Source organism: Siphateles boraxobius, unplaced genomic scaffold, assembly GCF_051911475.1.
Source record: "Siphateles boraxobius isolate OS27281-9 unplaced genomic scaffold, OSU_SipBor_1 32, whole genome shotgun sequence".
Classification (NCBI taxonomy): Eukaryota; Metazoa; Chordata; class Actinopteri; order Cypriniformes; family Leuciscidae; genus Siphateles; species Siphateles boraxobius.
The window spans coordinates 4086186-4107354 of record NW_027508942.1 but is presented as its reverse complement, the minus strand read 5'-3'; the positions used below and the strand labels follow the sequence as shown (position 1 = coordinate 4107354).

The following is a 21169-nucleotide window of genomic DNA, read 5'->3' as shown; positions in this document are numbered from 1 at the left end:
AATAATGACAATAATAGATGTTTATTGAACACCAAATTAGAATATTAGAATGATTTCTGAATAATCAAGACACTGAAGACAGGAGTAATGGCTTCTTTGAGTATGGTACTGTATGTGCATGAGAAGCGAAGTGAACTATTAATAACGCGATTAGTTAGAACTGTCTTTGTCCAGTAACAATGTTGACTAGATGTTGCTTAAGTAAGTAATGATGTTGGAGGAATGTCTGCTTGTGATGCGATCATGGCATCGGGTTTTAAACACGATCAATAATGCAGCCGTCTCAGATCACGTTAACCTGTCGGATCGCTCTTTGTCTCTCTCTTTGACATTCCTCTCTCACACTCTCTCTCCTTCTCCATCACTTTATGGGAATAGTCCTTTATTTACATTTACATAGCCACATAAACACGAGAGCAGATGCACAGACCTTATGTAATTCATCTAGGATTGGATTCCTGTTGAGGAACAGCCATTGCTCGAGTTTCCCTGTTAAAGATCTCTGTGTTCGTGGTATTTTCCAATCATCTGCTTTGTAGCTCATTACTATTTCAACTTTATTAAAGCTTTCTGTCACTGTTTTGACATTCAAACCTCCTGCATGTTAATTATTAACAAACTGTCTGACCGTCTCGTGGTAATTGAGATGTTCACACACTCGTGACAGCTTCACCTCAGGCAAAGACAGATCCTTCAGAGACCGTCAGCATTCAACGCTCTTCCACTGTAAAAGTAAAACAGACTTTGCTTTAAACAAACTGAGAACCACACGTCCTCACTCCTTTTCAACATCCATAAAAGGCAATTAATCTTCATAGAGGCTCCTCAGAAGGTGTCTTAATGAGCAGATTGAGATTGATGGAGGGATTGGCGGTAACAGTATCTTTTCTTGATGCGTAGTGATGGATGTGTGTGTGTGTGTGTGTGTGTGTGTTATGGCAAACACTGCAGTAAGTAAACTTGAGCTCATTAATAAGTACAGTTGTAACTGTTCACCAACAGGGGGCGATATAACTCTTAATGGTCACGCTTTACTTGGTTGCATGTACACTAGTGGTGTGAGTTTTCACAATTAAATTGGGAATGCATCTCATCAGACTGTTAGATATCACATTTTGTTGCACTAAATATATTTATATTTGCCAGTTGGGAGGATCCCTGTATAATTTACAATAGCAAAATGGAGATTCTAACACAATTGTGATTTGATTCTCATTCATTCATAAAGAGTTGTTGAGTTTTCACCCATCTCACCTGACCACCATTCACAGTTTTGGGGTCAGTAAAATACCTGACTCTTCTGCTCACCAAGGCTGCATTTATTAGATCAAAAAGTACAGTAAAACATATTGTAAAATGAACCTATTGTAAAATCTTTTACAATTTAAACAACTATTTTCAAATGTAATGATGATGCGGAACTTTACATATCTTCAGTGTGACGAGATCCTTCAGAAATTATTATTATTTATTTATAATAATTATTATTATTAACACTAAGATTTTCTGCTCAAGAAACATTTCTGATTATAATTATCAGTGTTGAAAAATGAATTAATATTTTTGTGAAACCTGTGATACACTTTTTCTTTTCTATGTTTAAACTTTCTTTGATAAAAAGTTTAAAACAGAATTTATTTGAATTATAAATATTTTGTAATTACATGTTTATATATGATCTATAATATGATTTAATGCATCCTTGCTGAATGAAAGTATTCATTTCTGATAACACTTAACACTTAATTTGCGGTTTCACCATTGCTCAGTAAGGCTGTAATTGTGATGTTTTTACTTGTAAATGAAAGTGAAACAATTAAATAAACTACTGGTAATAATAAGAACAATAGTGATAATCTTGGCTAATTATTTATCGTATAAGTGCTTAATGTTCCAGCTATTTGACTACGGTTAGAGTGAAATAATACAGTGATGACTACATACTTACATTTTACTGTACAGAAATCTGCATCGTCTACATTTGATAAATGACAAGCACACTGTAAAAACAATTTTTTTTTCTTTTTTCAAATCAACTTAGATAATTTATGTGGTTCAGATAACATAATATTTTGAGTTTCTGTTTATTAAACCAATCTCCTTCATTGTATTAACTCACTTTTTTTATTTCAATGAACTTAACATTATAAGGCAACCAGGTTACTTACTTAAGTTAAACCAACAATACTTTTTTACAGTGCAGTAACGATCTCAACCTCTCTGATTTTCAGTCACATTTTTGAAAATATTTAAATATGAGATTAGAGAGCCACTTTTTGACCACGACACATCAGAGCATGAGCGTATGAGTAGCTCCACCTTTAAATAAAATACATAATCCAATAATGTTTGAATTCAGGTCATGAGTCTTATTTATGTAAGTAGACACACTTCCAGTCTTGCTCTCTCTCTCATCAGCCTTGTACTGCACTTATCCTACTGTCCCATAAAATGTCTCAGCGTGTGTGTGTGTGTGTGTGTGTGTGTGTGTGTGTGTGTGTGTGTGTGAGACAGTGACTGAAGCTGTCAATCCTGAGGGACAAGAGGGAGCCAGAGGGCCGATGAGAGCATTGCCTTTGAGAACGCCTGCAGTATTTACTGTGTACTGTGAGTCAGGCAGGGAGTGAGGGGAAATGTGTATCGCCCACACACACACACACACACACACACACACACACACACACACACACACACACACACACACACACACACACACACACACACACACACACACACACACACACACACACACACACACACACACACACACAAGGGCTACTTTTTTCTGTCCCACTCTGCATTGCCGTGGCAACGTCACATATAGCCCTTTCATTCACCCTTTGACAACACAATCTGTTTCACCCACTCTCCTCTCGTTTACTTTTTCTCTCGCTTTCCTCTCACTCTCATTTCCTGTCTGTCAAACACAGACATATCTTTATTAATCTGGGTCTATACATATGCATACATAGATGTGTGTATCAGGTTAATTCAACTGCTGATGGATCTCATCTCACAGAAATCTCTCGGTCTCTAAACGTGCTTCAGATAGCATTGTCTTTGTGTGTATTGTCTTTTGCCCTGCTCTCTGACCTCAGATTACACTTTTATAATGTAAATTCTGATTGGATGAGCCACATTTGAAGCCATTACAGCCCCGTTGGATGCACACCTGTGATCACTCTCTGTTACTATGTGCCAAGCTGCGGTGTTGCTTGGCAACAGTAAACAGCCTAGAGATAGACTAATGAACTATTATTATGTTGTGGAATAATTACATTAATATATGAACATATTTAACATTGCTGCCTTGCATGAAATGGTTGTTGACTACATTATACATTTCTAGCATAAGAATTGCATTATACATTGTTAGCATATTTATTTATTTTATATGCATATATTCATAATATATTTTATCTTAAAAAGTTTTCTTTACAATTTTATTTTATAACAAGCTAGAAATTATACAATTAACGGTACATATGCCATCATCTAATGCTCACTTAAGATTAATCTTTAAAAACTTTAAAATTTGCATGTATATCATTTGAATAACACTGTTAAATGTAATCTTTATTAAATCTAAATATTGTGATGCCTAAATTCAGGTTTAGCATTTAAAATGATAGATTTTAGTTTTTAGTGTTTTTTTACACACACGCACACACGCACGCACACACACACACACACACACGCACGCACGCACGCACGCACGCACGCACGCACGCACGCACGCACACACACACACACACACACACACACACACACACACACACACACACACACACACACAAAGACACCACAATCATTTGAGGCTTTCATTTATATTTCTTAATAAGTACCAGGTAGACTGCATTAATATGATCCTGTTCTCTCTGTTCAAACACACTCTCTCTATCATTATTACGGCCATGCTTCTGTCACACTCTGTTCTTCCTCTCATTTAGACTCTATACAGATGAAGGTCACTAGAATGCCACTATAGTTTTGTCCATCATCATATGTTAGTGACTGAGTTCACTAGATCTGCTCTGTTCATTTGAAGGTGAACGTTTCACTCAATATCTGCCGTGCACGGTTCCTTTCTTCACAGATTCACAGTATAAATCACAAGATTTCATTTTATTTTATTTTAAGAGAAGATAGCTCTTTTTTTATGTGTTTGAAAGAAGTCTTCTATGCGCAGCTGTAACCGGTTGAGCAGTAATATTGTGAAATATCATTACAATTTAAAATAACTGTTTTCTATGTGAATATATAGTAGTGTAATTTATTCCTGTGATCAAAGCTGAATTCTCAGCATCATTACTCCAGTCTTCAGTGTCACATGATCTTTTAGAAATCTTCTAATATGATGATTTGCTGCTCAAAAGACATTTCTGAATGTTGTAAACAGTTGTGCTGCTTAATTTTTTGTGGAAATAGGACTTTCATGATTCTTTGATGAGTAGACTGTGCAAAAGTCTTTATTATATTCAAAATTTTTAAACCAGTCAGTACAAAAATCTCACTGGATTATTACAATTAATGGCAAAATTAATGTTTGGAAATTTAAACAGATGTTTCCTACTGACTACAGCAAAAGATATAAATGACTTGCTTAAAACCATTATATTTTATAATTTTTATTTTTATTTTAAAATAACCATTATTTTTTTGCGACTTTTGCGCAGTAGTAACCTAAAGCGAAAGATACCTGTTGTGAAAACTTCTTTTGATTATTAAAGGGGTGGTATAATGCCCTTTTAACAAGATGTAAAATAAGTCTCTGATGCCCCCAGTGTGTGTATGTGAAACTTTAGCTCAAGATACCCCACATATATTTTTATATAGCATGTTAAAATTGTCACTTTTTGAGGGTGAGCAAAAAACGCGCCGTTTTTAGGTGTGTTCCTTTAAATGCAAATGAGCTGCTGCTCCCGGCACAGAGGGCGGAGCTTCAAGAGCTTGTGTGTGTTACCAGCACGGAAAATATTATATTATATTATATTTAAAATAAATTACTTTTAGCCTTTTTATGTTCAAACCGGAGTCGGACAAAGATGGAGAGACTCAAGAAGAAGTGAGAAAATGTAGAAGCAACAGGACATTTCTGAATGGTTAGTTGGTGAATATATGTTGCTGATGTGTAGTTATCTTCTAGTCTTTGATTAGCATATTCTGTCACGATAATCTATAAATGTGTTCCCAGGGGCGGGGTTTATGTAAATTTTAGGGTTTGTGATGTCACTAACCCATGAAGAAGCTCACTGTAGTCCCTACCAGCCCTGAACAGCGTTTACTGTAAAAGAAAATATTTCCCTTTGCTTTGAACTGTGAGCATCGTAACTTTGCAGATGTTGTTTATGCTCAAACAGCAACATTTCACACTAACTAAAGAAAAGTGAAATTATAGTCAACCCCTTTAAAGTCATGTTCCCCCTTTGGACTGTTATGGTTCTGATGGTATCGCTCCAGGTGGTGTTTTAAACCCCTCACGTCCCTCTCTCTCTCTGTCTCTGTCTCTCTCTCTCTCTCTCTCTCTCTCTCTCTCTCTCTCTCTCTCTCTCTCTCTCTCTCTCTCTCTCTCTCTTCTCTCTCTCTCTCTCTCTCTCTCTCTCTCTCTCTCTCTCTCTCTCTCTCTTCATCTCTCTCTCTCTCTCTCTCTCTTCATCTCTCTCTCTTCATCTCTCTCTCTCTCTCTCTCTCTCTTCATCTCTCTCTCTCTCTCTCTCTCTCTCTTCATCTCTCTCTCTCTCTCTCTCTCTCTCTCTCTCTCTTCATCTCTCTCTCTTCATCTCTCTCTCTCTCTCTCTCTCTCTCTCTCTTCATCTCTCTCTCTCTCTCTCTCTCTTCATCTCTCTCTCTTCATCTCTCTCTCTCTCTCTCTCTCTCTCTCTCTCTCTTCATCTCTCTCTCTCTCTCTCTCTCTCTCTCTCTCTTCATCTCTCTCTCTCTCTCTCTCTCTCTTCATCTCTCTCTCTCTCTCTCTCTCTCTCTTCATCTCTCTCTCTCTCTCTCTCTCTCTCTCTCTCTCTCTCTTCATCTCTCTCTCTTCATCTCTCTCTCTCTCTCTCTCTCTCTCTCTCTCTTCATCTCTCTCTCTCTCTCTCTCTCTCTCTCTCTCTCCCTCTCTCTCTCTTCATCTCTCTCTCTCTCTCTCTCTCTTCATCTCTCTCTCTCTCTCTCTCTCTCTCTCTCTCCCTCTCTCTCTCTTCATCTCTCTCTCTCTCTCTCTCTCTCTCTCTCTCTCTCTCTCTCTCTCTCTCTCTCTCTCTCTCTCTCTCTCTCTGTGTGTTATAGTAGGCAGTATGTTTCATAATTACACCCGTGAGATCACACACCTCTCGTTACACTCCCTCCTCTTCATCACGCTGAAGCATGTGTGCATGAGAACTGATGAGAACTGATGAGAACTGCCGTGTGTGTGTGTGTGGATGCTGATCCACTCCAGTGCTCAGGCTTTTTTAAGACCCGTTTAGTCTGGAGAAATGCAATGCAATCTCTTTTTCATAATCGCTCACACTTCAAGGCCACTGGACATGATTATGCATTATTCTGCCTTTTTAGCTTGCAAACAAAACACTTCACACTCACGGCTTTCAGGGAGAAACAATAGGTTCAGCTGCCGTTGCCTCTAATGCTCTAATGCCTCACAGCCAGCGAATGCAAACAGAAAAACTGTCTCCAGTTAAATGATGCTGTGGTTTGCTTATACTGGACACAGTTTTCATTGACTATTTTTGTATGAATGTCAGAATTGGTTTATGGTAATTGTCTCATGTTGGCTACCTCTCTTTCACTCCGATGCATAAATTATTTAATCACAAAAGAAAACATTCTTTGTTTTAATGTTGTACTCCAAAGCACCCCCCCCCCCCCACACACACACCCACACACACATGCACACACAATATTGCATTTAGAGAGTAGCGGACAGTTGTTCTGTCGTGATGGTGTTTTGCCTTGATAAGGCCACATACAATGAGCTCTAATTCATCATTTGGCTTTCTATTCTACCACCTGTATTATAATGGTAATTATCAGTGTAGTTTATGGCAAAGCATATATTTGTTCAAATAGGCCAATTAACATTATATCACTTAATGAATTACAGGGTTTTAGAATAAGTTGTAAAATATACAGGCACCAATATGTAAAATCCTGAGTTTTTACTGAATGAATGAAGCACTAATATTCTTTCTTAAGGTGCCGTCATTAAACATTTATAAAAATGAACTTAGTCAATTCTGTGTTTTAAGTTCAAATCAAACATTTACTAAAACATGCTTATAGAGAATGTATAATTTTTATATTGCTGTCTGTGTTTCTGCTACCGTTGTTAAAAAAACACTTAATCTGCAGCTCTTAATGTGGCGCTTTAGAAATCATAAGTGGACATTATTGAATGCACTCATTCAATCCCAGAATGCACCGCAATATAGATCGTACACTCAACGGCTAGAGAAAACCCATAACGCACTGTGAGAATCGCGTGCCGAATGAATTCCCGGGTCTGACCAGAAGATGACGCCCACATCTGAATCATCCCTCCATCCGTTTTACAAAGCGCTGGTCCAATGTGGGTACAACATAATGTCAAACAGGTATAAAATCCTTTTAAAATGATTATTAAATTGTTTAATTAAGGTTTATACATACTGGTTTCCACTGGAGCTGCCAGTTTGCTGAGTTTCAAATAATTATTGAAAAGCAAGTGCAAACTGTGGGAAAGCGAGAGTGTCCGAATTCACTCATTCGTTTTCTCAACTGGACTATATTAGTGGTCTAATGTTAGGAATAGTGAATGAGGGTTGGGGTGGAAATGTTAAACTGAATATTAAACTAACCATGTTTCTAACATCTAACCTTATCTAACATACTAACACTTTGAAACACCATTAAAACGTTCTGTTCTGTGTTTTTGAATGTTTTTGCCCGATGTTTCAATACCCCTGTTGAGTGTAAAAATAACATGGGAAATGAAACTAGACAGATGACTAGGTTAGAACCTTAAAATTAACAATGAAGTAATCATTAAAACAAAGTTTGCTTTACCTAGTAGCAGAAAAGTTTGCATATGAAGAACCAATCAAATTCATGTCATTTTGCCATACCTCCCTATTCTATAAAAACTGTTGTATCCGTGTTAAGCATTTAAAGGACATTTGCTGACATTTGATTATTCCTGCGCAGGAAGCAAGTTAGATAGGGAGCAAGTTATTTAGTGAAACACTAGAGACCTTACTACCAAGTGATGGTGTTCAATAGGGGACGAGACGTCGTTCGACTCTTTGTGATTGATTGTGTCAACTCACACCCTCAGATGTATAATATTTTCAGGTGCGTAGGGGAAAAATCTACCACAGGGTCTAGGGGTGATTTGAGACACAGCCCTAGCTTGTTCCTGCTTCTTCTTCACTTGTTTTTGGATTCGGAGATTCTTTACTCTTTAAGACGATGTGTAATAGCGCTCCTTATCGTGTAACAGTCAAAACAGGATTGCCGGAAAGTTCCGTCAACGGCGGGCAGAGCCGGTCCGAGCCGTTTGGGGGCCCTAAGCAGAATTTGATTTGGGGCCCCCTCCCACTACGCGGAGTCACCTGTGCTTGACAATTATTGACACAAATGTCACGCAATAATGATACATTATAAATGAATAGAGTGAGGTTATGTATTAATATAAAATAAATGCTTAATAAAAAATAGATGCCTACTTAAATAAAAAAGTGTTAACTTTTACTTTACTGTTTTACTAACTCTTTGAAACTTCTTAAAACAAACTGTCTCAAAACATATAAAATAAATTATTTGCTAAAATAATGACAAAACTGTGAAATCAGAAACATAATAAGAGCAAGGGTTCAACAATGACAATTATTGTTGAAAACTGTAAAAATATTATTATTTCTCAACTGTCTCAATACAGTGTAACTGTCCTCAAAATCTTTTGTATTATTATTATTGTAACAGACTTTGTTGGATTGTACATGACAGAATCCAACAAAGTCTGTTACTATAATCCCGGCGGTAATGATGTACTGGCGCTCGTTGTATGTGTGTATGCAATCTATTTTTCCCCTCGGGGCTTGCCGTAGATAGGAATGGCCGAGTCGTGCGCACTTGGTACTGGAGTGCCGCGGGTTTTTGGAGTTAGTGATCTGATGTGTGGGATAATAAAGTGGAGAAGATTCAAACTGCTATGTTTATTATTTATTCAAACTGCTAACCTTACACCTAGAAGGTTAAGTTCCCCTGCGGCTATTTCCTCCAACTTAAACCGATACCGTGACTATGCTCAGTTGCGCACGAATTGTCTATGCACTCGCGAGGTGTCTAGATTATGCGCATGACTTAAACGCTGGCAGACACAGCAGCAGTTGTTGGCAGGGGCGTAGCACAAGATCCCGGACCCTATGTATAGGCAGTCCTGATGGGCCCCTATGTTCCAAATAAAATTCCAGACTTTTCAAGGGCCCTCTCTCCCCTTGGGGCCCTGGTAATCAGTACTGGTTTTACCCCCAGTCCGACGCCCCTGATTGTTGGCAGGTATATTGATCATGAAATCAGAATTTTCTTGTCTTGAATTATTCATTCATTCATTCATATTCCTTCATTCATTTATGTCACTTGTTTAAGTCATCTAAAAAAAAAAAAACATTTTTTTTTAAATCGAGCAGCCGCTTAGTTCGCTTATGCCTCGGGCCGGTGTTGTGCCGAATTTCGACTCCCTGCCAAATTATTACCCCCCTTGTTGAAATCAGTATCTGATTGCATAATCCTAACCTCTCTCCCACAACTAACCCTAAACCTATACTATACTACCTATACTAGGGGGGGTAATATTTTGGCGGGGGTCAGAATTCGGCACCACAACGGCCCTGACGGCGGGGAAAGAATATAGGGAACTGCATTTTTTTTCATTTTTTTTATCAGGGAATTTCTGACTACCATTACCATTAAAATGCCAAATGAACAAATATGTGCATGGTGTCGAATACAGATGTAATTTAATTTATGGAATGTAAACTTCATCAAGTAATAATACCTGGATAAAAGTGTTGTTTTATATCTCGTATTTAATCGTTTTTTTTTCTACCAATCTGGATCTCCTTGAATTAAAGAGGAACACTTTGATCTGTCACTTTGATTTATGTCATCATAAAAAACACAATGGCGTGTAGAATTATAGGACAAGGTCACCTAGCCATGGTGTTTTTAATGTAACATGACATCCACAGTGTTTGAGACGGCTATTAAAGGTGAGTGTGTAGTGGACACCAGAATCTGACGTCCTCTGTCAGAGAGAAGGATTGTGTTTACAGAATCAATGACATTATAGAGAGAGTGGCTGAGAAACAGAGATAAAGAGAGACAAATGGTCTCAGGGGAGAGATGATGAAGTTACACAAGGTCAGAAAGCTGGTAATTTAAGAAGATCCAGGCGATGTGTCGGTCTGAAGACTTTCTGCTTCTGTCTGTGATCACGTTTTATTTCTCAATGCTTCTGTCTTCTTCTCAGTGGAGTAATGAAAACTGTTTACAAACCAGTAATCCAGTTTTGTGTGTGTGTGTGTGTGTGTGTGTGTGTGTTGCCAATGAACTGATTCTGTTGCTCAGTGTTGATTGAAAGAGTCTGAGAAGTAAGTCTTGATATAGAATTGGTTAAGATAAATACACTCAGAAAAAATGGTACAGAAGTTGTCACATGCAGTACCTTTTCATAAGATACTTAATATACCTTTAAGATATTAATATGCAGCCTTTAGGGGTTATAGCTTTTAACCATAGGGATGATAAGATTTTTTTTTCCTGCCCTGACAATATTTTTCTTTTCTTATTCTGAGAATATTTCACTGGCGCCACCACAAAACTTATACATTTAACATTTTGTATAAAGATATTTTATGTTTGTAATTTAATTTAATTAAATTTTTATTTTGAGAATATTTTATGCATTCATACATTTAAAATTTTAAATATATTTGATATTTGTTTTTAAATAATTTAATTTAATTTAATTTATTTTAATTTTGAGAATATTTTAATTGCCCCACCACAAAACATATAAATGTAAAATTTTGTATAAATATATTTTATATTTGTTTTTAAATTATTTTATTTTATTTTTTTTCAGAAATTCTTATTTCTTATTTATTGTTAGTAGGTAGCCTTGTGTGTCATATATGAGGGCATCAAGGCGTTTTACATTGATGTAAGGCTAGCTCTGTTTCAGTGTTTAATGAGGTGCCAGCAGTTTAAGCTCTGTGAGTGAAATGCTCATTTGTAGTGAGCTATTTTCCTTTACTGTAAGATTATAGAAATGGACTCCATTTCACATCATTTTTCATGGCGTGTAATGTTCATGCATGTCCTCAGGCACAGTGTTTGTGTGTGTATAAACGGGTGAGGTGTTCATAGAGTGCTGTTGAGTGAGTGTGTATCTGTCCTCCCACGCTGTGAGAGAGATTCTGCTTGGCCTTCGGGCTTTTTCACCTCTTTTTGCATCACAACAGGTTCCAAACGTGCTCTTTCTCACACATAGTTCCCACAAAAGACAAACAAGACCAAGACATCGTGCCTTGATGTTTATGTTTGTTTGCATTGTTATGAAGTTTTTATGATCTTATGTGGCAAAACTGTTGCTAAAACAATCCATTCCTCTAGTGGGCAGTATAGAGCGCATTTATGTACAGCATATTCACACCATTCACTTCCCAAACATGTTTTGTTTAATCATAAACACTGTGACAATATGTTAACAGGACACTTGCTCTGCACATTACAAGATCATCATGATCAATATTACCCTCAATTATTTGCTGTTTATGCAGTTAGTAATTGTTCACACGGTATACCCAATGATCCATGTTGATTTGGGAAAGCAGAAAAGTCAATAATGGCTCAGCCTCTGGGGTTTAAACCTGGAGAGTTTTTAATTATTCATTAGTTTAATCACGCTGTGAGGTTTGGGTGTCTGGAAATAAATAGGCTTTTCAAACACCAGGCATACTGACTTACATTGGCATTCTTATAAACATACATATAGACAATATGTCGTAGTATTCTGTTAAGTAACTGCAGTCGTTTACTATAGTATAACCTTTCATCTAATGCATCAAAACTGATACATTAACACTTTAAATGCACAAGAAAGAGGGCAGGTTATCCCTGGCCTTGCTGTCATTTCAGACGTATGTCCCGCTCACATGTGAATGTGTGTGTGCAAGGTCGTGGCCTGACTGCATGCCTCATATAACCTTGAGATAGATATTGGTTGGGTTTCCTCATCCATTTTCAAGAATGAGATCACGGTGACCAGAACTGAAGATGCTAGTAGAAACAAGTGACACAGTGGGCAAAGTACATTGTTATTTGTGTGTTTTAAGCATCCACAGTCAGTGTTAACTCAAATACACTGCCCTAAAAAGTATTTTGAGCACTTTTTAGGCCACATTTTGACCACACTTGAACATGTATCATTGTTGTTGTTGTTGCATTAGATTATTTATTTATTTATTTGAACACACAGGAAAACCACATTAATATGTGATTGACATATTCCAATTGTTACAGCCAGAAAGGGTATAAATACAATATTTTTCAAAAGTTCGAGATCTGTACAATTTTTCTCTTCTGCGCACAAAAGCGGCATTTATTTGATCAAAAAAACAGTAATTGTGTCTAGGCTGTAAAGCGCACGACGAAGGAAATTAAGAAATACAAAGTCTTTAATAGTAAACTCGAGTAACATAAATGTTCGCACAAACAATAACCGACACGATATTGAACAGAACAGAGTAAATACACAAGCAGAATAAACAGGAACAGTGACAAGACTTAACTAATTGGAAATCAGAGATTAACGAGAACAGGAGCAGACAAAACATAATATAGGCACCATAATAATATAGTGAATTATTTTTATATTATTTAAAATATCTATTATCTATTCTAATAAATTGATCAATTGCAGCATCATTACATTAGTCTTCAGTGTCACATGATCCTTCAGAAATCATTCTAATATGCCGATTTGCAGCTTAAGAAAAATTTCTTATTAATGTTGATGACAGCTGTACTCTTAATATTTGTGTTGAATTTGATAAATAAAAATTCAAAAGAACAGCATTTCTTAATAGATTTTTTAAACAATTTAATGCATCCTTGCTGAATAAAAGTATACATTTCTTTTGAAATTTAAAAATATCTTGAAAAAATCTGTTGACAACAGACGAAGAGGCAACATCCAAACATCTGTGTGATTTTTCTCTTTCTTAAAAATAAATTCCTCTTTGTCTGATATTGTATCTAATGCCACAGCATATTTTTTTTAGTGTGGTTTCAAAATACATCTTGGAGCAACTGTATATTTGCTAAACTATAAACATTACAAGCCCAAAAAAGCCCCTGTTGCAAATAAATGCCATTTTCCTGTGGGAAAATTTCAGTAAACTTTCCTGCTTTAAATTTCTTCTACATGATTCGATTTTGTGAACATGCATATAATTCTCCAGTGAAACAGTGTCTTTTTCCTTGTGTTGCATCATCATGGAGGTCAAACTAGTGTATGTTGTGGGGTCAGGGAGAGGATAGAGGATCATGCTGTGCTGCCCTGTGTCTGATGCAGGAACGCTATAGTAGAAGGTCTTTAGAGAATCTCCTCCTCCACACACTCGAAAGGAGTGGACCCGGACGCCGCTGTGATGCCGAAGCAGTATTTATGATGTGAAATGGTGTTGTACACCGTCAGGAGGGAACGGCAGGGATGTGTTTAACTGTTCTGTGAATACAGTGGTCTCATGTGCCTCATCTGTACATGTTAATAGAGGTTGTTGTTTTTTTAGTACTGGAAAGTATTGGGTTTTATTATTATTTTTTACCATTATTGTTATTTTTTTTCTTCTGTATTTACATGTTCAAAATAAAGATATCAATCAATCAATCTGAAGTTCAGTCCTGTTGTGCAGAAACACTCGAGTCGCTTGAAATGTTTCAAAAAGGTGTTGTATGGCCCCCAAAAATGATCTTATCTGGGAAAAGAAATTAAAAATTCGCGCACTTTTGAGGTCGTTGGTCCGGGCTGTAATTGTTCTGTGATTCATGGGGGCGGCAAAAATTGGCTCTGAGAAACTAGATGCGATGCGATGGCATTCATTTACATGTTATACACATTGATTTTGGGGTGTCCGGCGAATCGTGGAGATTTCTGTGCTCGTCGCTCCTAAACATGATCCTACATTGTACAGTGAGAGAGGTTTAAAGACGGTCTTGTGACCAAAGAAAGCCTGTGATGATATTGTCAGTGTCAGAGATTCAGCATGATCATCTCACAGTGTGTTTGCTGCTACGACCTCATCTACTGATGAGCCAATACAAATGCAACATGAAATGGCGGATTGATCAACGCGACAAGGCCTTAAAACTACTTTCCTCAAACTCATTTGCAAGATTGAAAAGCCAAGTTGGCCTCTTTTCTCTAGCCATGATCGCATCCATTTTCCCTTCCTCCTCTTTTATTAAGCGCACATAAAAACAAGTGCGATTGATCAGTTTGTTCACCACTAACGCATGCAGATTTTATTCTTCTGTACTAACTACGTCGTAGCCTGCGATTCAATAGGTGTCATCATCGTTCAGTCTACATACATACACAAGTTTATTAGATCCATGTCGTACAGTGGGATCTGTAATGATCTTATGATTGCTGAAATCGCAGGCATTAATCACAATGAGTTTTTATCAGTTATCAGGCTTAGTCCCGAGGAAGAACAAGAGGGTAAAAAACCGAGAGACAATTTGAAGCTTATCTGACTATTACAGAGCAATAAAACTGCTGCAACTGAGAAAAAAAGAGCCTTTTGTGGAAACATTTTAATGGAAAGATATTCCGTTTTTCTGTGGTTTCCATAGACACGGCCGGGTACATCATTTCTATTCAGAATCTCCTGGTTTAATGAGTAACTTTGGGCAAATAATAAGAGTCATAAAATGTTCACTCCTTCATCGATCAACATTGATTCGAGATCCACAGTTAAAGTGTAGAGATATAGGTGAGCATGTTAAACAGACTCTGCGCTCAGTGTGTGTGTGTGTGTGTGTGTGATCTCGTATTGATCAGTAAACTCACTGTTTCTGGTGATAAGAGGATTGGAGATTGTGTTGGCAGGAGGTACTTTGACTAGTAAGGAATCCAGAGGTGACAAAGTTTTTTTTTTCTTAATTTCCTTCCATGCTTTCAGGATGTTCACACACTGTAACGTTCAGCTTCACGGGGAGAAGCTTCATTTTCCCCAAAGGACTTTAGGCAATGCTAAGAATAATGTACAGGCGCTGAGGAGTCGTATATCAGAGCGATTCCAGATCAGGAGCTTCATTAGCACTCTAGCAGAGGTCAATTGATTTGTAATGGATTTAAATGAGGTCAGAATAGAGTCATCGACTCAGAGTAGCTAATATACATGAATTAATAACAGAGACTTTCATCACCTTTCATTTGTCTCATATGTATATGTTGGCTGTTTGTGTGGGTGTTCAGATTCGTGGTGTGCAGATTATTCCGAAGCCATAAATCTACTGTTTTAAGATTAGGTCAGGCTCATTGAAAGAAGAGATACATTGTTTTTGTAATTCCATTGCATCATAGGATTTCATTTCACATTGTTTCTTATTATTTCAATAGAAAATGAATAATTTTATATATTTGAATTAATTGTATGTATGAGACTATAACATTTTTGTTAATCTTTGAAACAACTGAAGATATTTTAAATGAAATTGGAGACAATATTGCTAGTGTTAATAATTCATCAACTCTTTCCCTGCCATTAATGACATATTTAAATGTTTTTTTCCTTGGAAAAAAACCGTCATGCCTTTAAAATATCTTGAATGTAACTCGACACCCTTGCCTCTTTTGGTCTACGCTGTTTTATGAATATGCAAATGAGCCCCGCCTCCACTCACTCACACAGCTCAGAGATCCACTCGTTGACGAGCGGTTTCAAACCGTGTTTTTGACACTGTCTTTGGTTCACTGCAGTTTTAAGAAGAAAATACTCAATGCTGTCGACTTATGAATTTACACACGTTTTGTCTTAAAGCATATTAAAAACACCACATAGATGTATAAACTACATTAAAACCTTTATTTTCACCACAGGGTTTAACCTCTTGAATATCCTTCAAACGATCTTTTAACAGCTTTCTATTTAGCATTTGTTGGTTTGGGGTTTAGCACTGAAACAGTGATGAGTGTGTGTATGTGTGTGCACAGGTGTGCGAAACATTGTGCTCGGTCCGTTCCACGGAGCAAGAGCGCGATACACTGGAAGAGAAAGAGAGCGAGGGAGATAAAGGGAGGGAGAGAGAGCGCTTTAAACAGACGTGGACGACTGCCTGCTGCTCATTCCCCTCAGAGCGAGCGCAGATGAAGCACTGCTGAGCTCACCAAAAACACAGATCAAGAGAGGAAAGCTCATTAGCCACAAATCATTATCAGCTGGAGGATGTGAGTGAATGTGTGTGTGTTTGAGGGAGTGTAAGAAGACCTCAGAAGAGAGAAAAGAAGTGTGGATTTATGCTGTCCAGTCTTGACATCCCTCCTTTCCTCCTCCTCTTCTCCTCCTTTTGTGGCTGACCATGCGAGGATCCTCTCAGAGCTTCGGGAATCTCCTCTCCTCCTCCGGATAGTCCTGCAGATCTGTGGCTCGTAACTTTCGACTGTCGTCTTTTTCACAGGGAAACATCCTGAAGAAGGAGCGACGCAACTTTTGAACTGTGTAGACGTCTCCTTTTTCCTTGTGCTCAATAATTGATGCTGTTTCTCTGCCGCCGCTTAGACGGGATCCACAGCACGGGATCAGGAAGGAAAAGTGACCCCTGCATGATCCCTCATTGTGTCCTCTCTGTGTTGTAGACTCTTCTCCATCCTCCTCATCCAGCATGCAGGTCTCAATCGCTTGCACAGACCACAATCTGAAGGGTCGAAACGGGGATCATGGGAAATCGAACGCCACCAGTCCGAACGTGGTCAACGCGGCGCGGGCCAAGTTTCGCACGGTCGCCATCATCGCCCGGAGCTTCGGCTCTTTTACCCCACGCCACCACATCTCCCTCAAAGAGTCCACCGGAAAACTCACCGGCATGAAGTACCGGTACGTCTTTCTCCCTACTTAACCACTTTCCCTCCTTTCCTTTCCTTCCATTCACGGATCCCTTCTATTTCTCTTGCTGTAGTTGTTTAAAGAAGAGTCTCAAACTTGGCTTTAAGAAGATAGTAGTAGTTGTGTGAAGGTTTGATGTGATGTTTGGGTTGAACTGGTGATATATTTGTCACCGTCCAGAACTTACAGGCTGTTATGTCTCTTCATAGATCATGTTTCAACACACAGTAGCTATGTTTCAATCCACCTATTTTAATGGGGTTTTTATTTTTATTTTGGGATATCACATCAAAAACTGCTGGATGGAAACGGCAAAATGCGCATAAATTCAAAAAATGTGATGTGCTCATTTGAGTCGGATACATTTTCACATCTGAAAGGAAAACATGCGCGTAAACTACGATGGAAACACATTTACAGAATAAATTCCTGTTTTTTTTCTCTGATCTTTCTGTAAATTGGTTGTTCTGAAATGCCTGAGCAAAGTCTAAGTGTTTCTGTATAATTACCTCCAGAACTGTCTTGCATGACTGCGTTCCCAAACAGCAAGGAATCGCCTCTGAAAGCAAGATAACACATTTATTGCCCAATGAATGTATTATATATGAAAAATATTATATACAGTGACATCTTCGACTTTTCATAGCGATATTTAGCGCCAGTTAATCAGAAAGTGGCGATTTTGTTCTCTTCGACTCATTGGATGGAAATGGTACTTTATTCACAAATGTTTTATGCGATATTCCAATTTTGCTTAGTTATATTTGCAGCTTTGGATGGAAACAAAGCTGGTGTGAGATCTTGATCTCCTTGCTCTGTTCTGTCTTTGTTAGCTCCTCAGGACAAACAAATCATAATTGTTTACAATTCCATATTTACATAAAGTTCTCAGACTGACGCTTCATTACGTGTGAATATCCAGATCATTGATTCTCCGGAGCATTTCCTCTCTCCCTGTTCTGCTAGAGTTCATTTGCTGATGTTTTTTTCTTTGATGAAAATCTTGATAATTTTTTCGGTAGGTGTTGTTGCTTGATTTGATGCAATATTTTCAGGGATTTCAGGGTATTTTCTATCTGGGAAGTGCTGTGCGTGTGTAAGTGTGTGCATGTGCCTGTGTTTCTGAGACTTAATTGCAGCATAAATGTTTCTAAATGCAATGCCATGTGGACCAGGTTAGTGTCTTTCCCCTGATGTCCTGAATCAGCAAACACGGGCTGGTCACACAAGGCTTTATAAGTATATAAACAGTAAAGACACACTGTAGCTTTGATGTTTGGATTTCTGCATTGAATCAAGAGGTCAGTTTGTGCTGTTTAGATATGTTGGCTTTGTTACTCTCTTCTCCCTTTAGGGTTACAGCAGCTTGTCACTGGGACAATATCCTTAAAGGGACATCTTTATCCTTATTTACCCCTAAAATACTGAGTCTGAATGGTATAAATTACTACTCTCCAAGGTACTAATTAGGGATGCACCGAAATTTCTGTACACAAAATTTTCGTTTTGGTTTTTAAGGGCTGAAATCAGTAACCGAAACAGACATTTAATTGTTAATTATATGGTTTCTTATATCTAAAATCTTTCAGTCTGTGCTGTACAAAACTTCACTAAAGTCTCAAATTTAACCCTCTGGGGTCTGAGGGGTTTTCTGGGTCCTGGAGGTGTTCTGACATGCTCTGACATTTGTGCTTTTTTCAGTTATTAATAAACATGTTAATGACAAAGGTGTAAATTCACTCTATATAGCACAAACGGGGCTACCGTAATATGTGAGCAACATGTATGTACATGTTTGTACTTTTGAGTGAATATTGTTTATGCATGGTTATTGAAAAAACTAAAACTTAAAGTGTCTGAAATAAGGCCATAAAACACATACTAAATATGTGTCCACAAGACTTTTGACTAATGACTGTTGTTGCCTGGAGTTTTTGCTTCAAAATGATCTGAAAATCATCCTGCCTAATCATTTACACAAAACAATCCATTGATTTAAATTTTATAAGACACCTTTTGTTTGGAAAGGCAATATGCGTGGAGGTGTGTTCACACCTGAGAAGACAAAGGCCGGATAATGTGCCACATACATAATGAGCTGCATATTAATTAGCCCTTTCACACAGGAGTGTCACAGGGTCCCAAAGAATGCAAGGACAAAATATATTATCTATATAGACATATTTTACAATTAGAAATTGTAACCAGTTAAAAACAGGTTACAATTACAACAACAATTACAATTTTAACAATATTTCAAGTGTATTCTTTCTTTGTAAAAAGTATACATTTTATCATACGTATTAAAAAAGGTAAGGATTCATTAGTTTGAATATTGGAACAAACACTATAATAAAATCTTAGTTGATAATTCAATACTACTTTATTTTTGACAAAACATCATACTATAGTATATTTAACATGAGCAGAAATTGTTGAACAAAAGCTTACCTATTTAATGTGACAGTAGTCTTTTTTTACAGTCAAAACTTTATAATCTATCCAAAACTAATCACAAAATCTTGTCTAAACATTCATATTTAGTCTGTAACATATTGTGTATGATATATTAGCATATACATGTTAATTTGTAGTTTGTTGCTTATAAAGACATTTTATTTCAACATATTTCAGTCTATTTTTACTCATCTTAGTAGGCTATAGAAATATAGTTTGGATGTGTTCATGTAAACATAATGTTTACTAATGTAGATGCGAGAGTGAATGAACGGCACAGACACGCGCTGTATAACTGTAGTAAACAACAGCGCGCGCGCCTGTGCCGTTCATTCATCATTTAGCCTACACACAGACACGCAATTCATATTTAAACAGACTTTTTGCGGTTTACAGACACTATTCAATATCGCGATTAGAACAAAGCACTTAAGAATAATTGACTTACTACATCAGCTGGATCCGTTGCTCCTCGAAATGAAACTACCAGCATTTCTGGTACATTTTCCAGGGTTATTAGATAGTATTATTCCTCACTGCGTAGTGATACGCTGTGTTCACAGCGGTAGTAAGAAATTTACTAAACATGATGTGTTTTATAATCCAGCTGGTGGGCGTTGGCATGTTTGAATGCCTTGCCTTAGATCATGAATACCGCGCGCTCTCAGTGGGCGTGGCACATTAACGCGTAATGAGGTATAATGAGCTGGAAAGAAAAATACTGACATCTCTCTCTTTTCATACAGATTACATAAACTGAGAATATTTGTTTTTTTTATATAAATGAATTCATTTAAAAGAAGATAGTTCAAGCTTCATTATGGAAAAACACTCGTGCCTGTATGACAAGTATTCGCGGAATTACAGTTAATTTTCGGACGCGTTTCACAATGGACTTCGAGAGAGAAGGCAAAACTAGCATCATGTTTATTTTTCTTTATTTGACTAAATGCACAATACTTTGTTTATATTGTGAGTATACACAAAAAAAATTGACACTTAACAGGATCGAATGATGTATAACACAAATATGTAAAATCAAAATCAACAGAGTATTTTGAGTCTCTTTGCACTGATAAAAAAAAAAAGCGAGACTATCGCGCCGACGCGATAGCCGACCTCAGAGGGTTAAAAATCTGTCGATTTTTTTCTGAATTTCAAACAATAAATGTCATGTTTGCGCTCTTTAATACGGCGTGACAGATTCAGACGGCAGTTTAAGCGTCAGCGTGGATCAAGCGGCTCGTGAACGATCATCTCATCTCCTCTTTACTACTAGTTACAGCACTAAATAAACGTGTGAAAATCTGAAGATGCAGTGCAGCTTATAATCGCTCAATCAGTGATTCAACCAAGACATCAATAAAACAGCTTATAGGCTATACAATGTCCCTTAGCGTTACATTCACCTCAATAATAAACTCATTAGTTAGCTAGAAATAACTCTAGAGAAGAGCATTTTGCTAAATATATGCACTGTATTACATATTCATTTTATTTTTACTTGACCTGTTATGATGTCTTCATTACTTTATGAATGTTTGAGTAAATCTGTCATGAAAACA

The 21169-nt window shown here is 37.3% G+C and overlaps 1 protein-coding gene across 4 annotated transcripts in view; it reads left to right on the top strand.

The window, feature by feature from the left end:
• Positions 1–21169, top strand: part of kcnab1a (potassium voltage-gated channel subfamily A regulatory beta subunit 1a) — a 112277-nt gene that overhangs the window by 27756 nt on the left and 63352 nt on the right. Inside the window, exon 1 of one of the 4 annotated variants that reach the window (XM_077194624.1) lies at positions 16307–17138. The exons of the other annotated variants lie outside the window; for them this stretch is intronic. Coding sequence (XP_077050739.1) covers positions 16927–17138 — 212 coding nt within the window. The 5' untranslated portion in view covers positions 16307–16926. Of the gene's footprint in view, positions 1–16306; positions 17139–21169 lie in introns of those variants that run through there. 4 annotated transcript variants of the gene reach the window in all.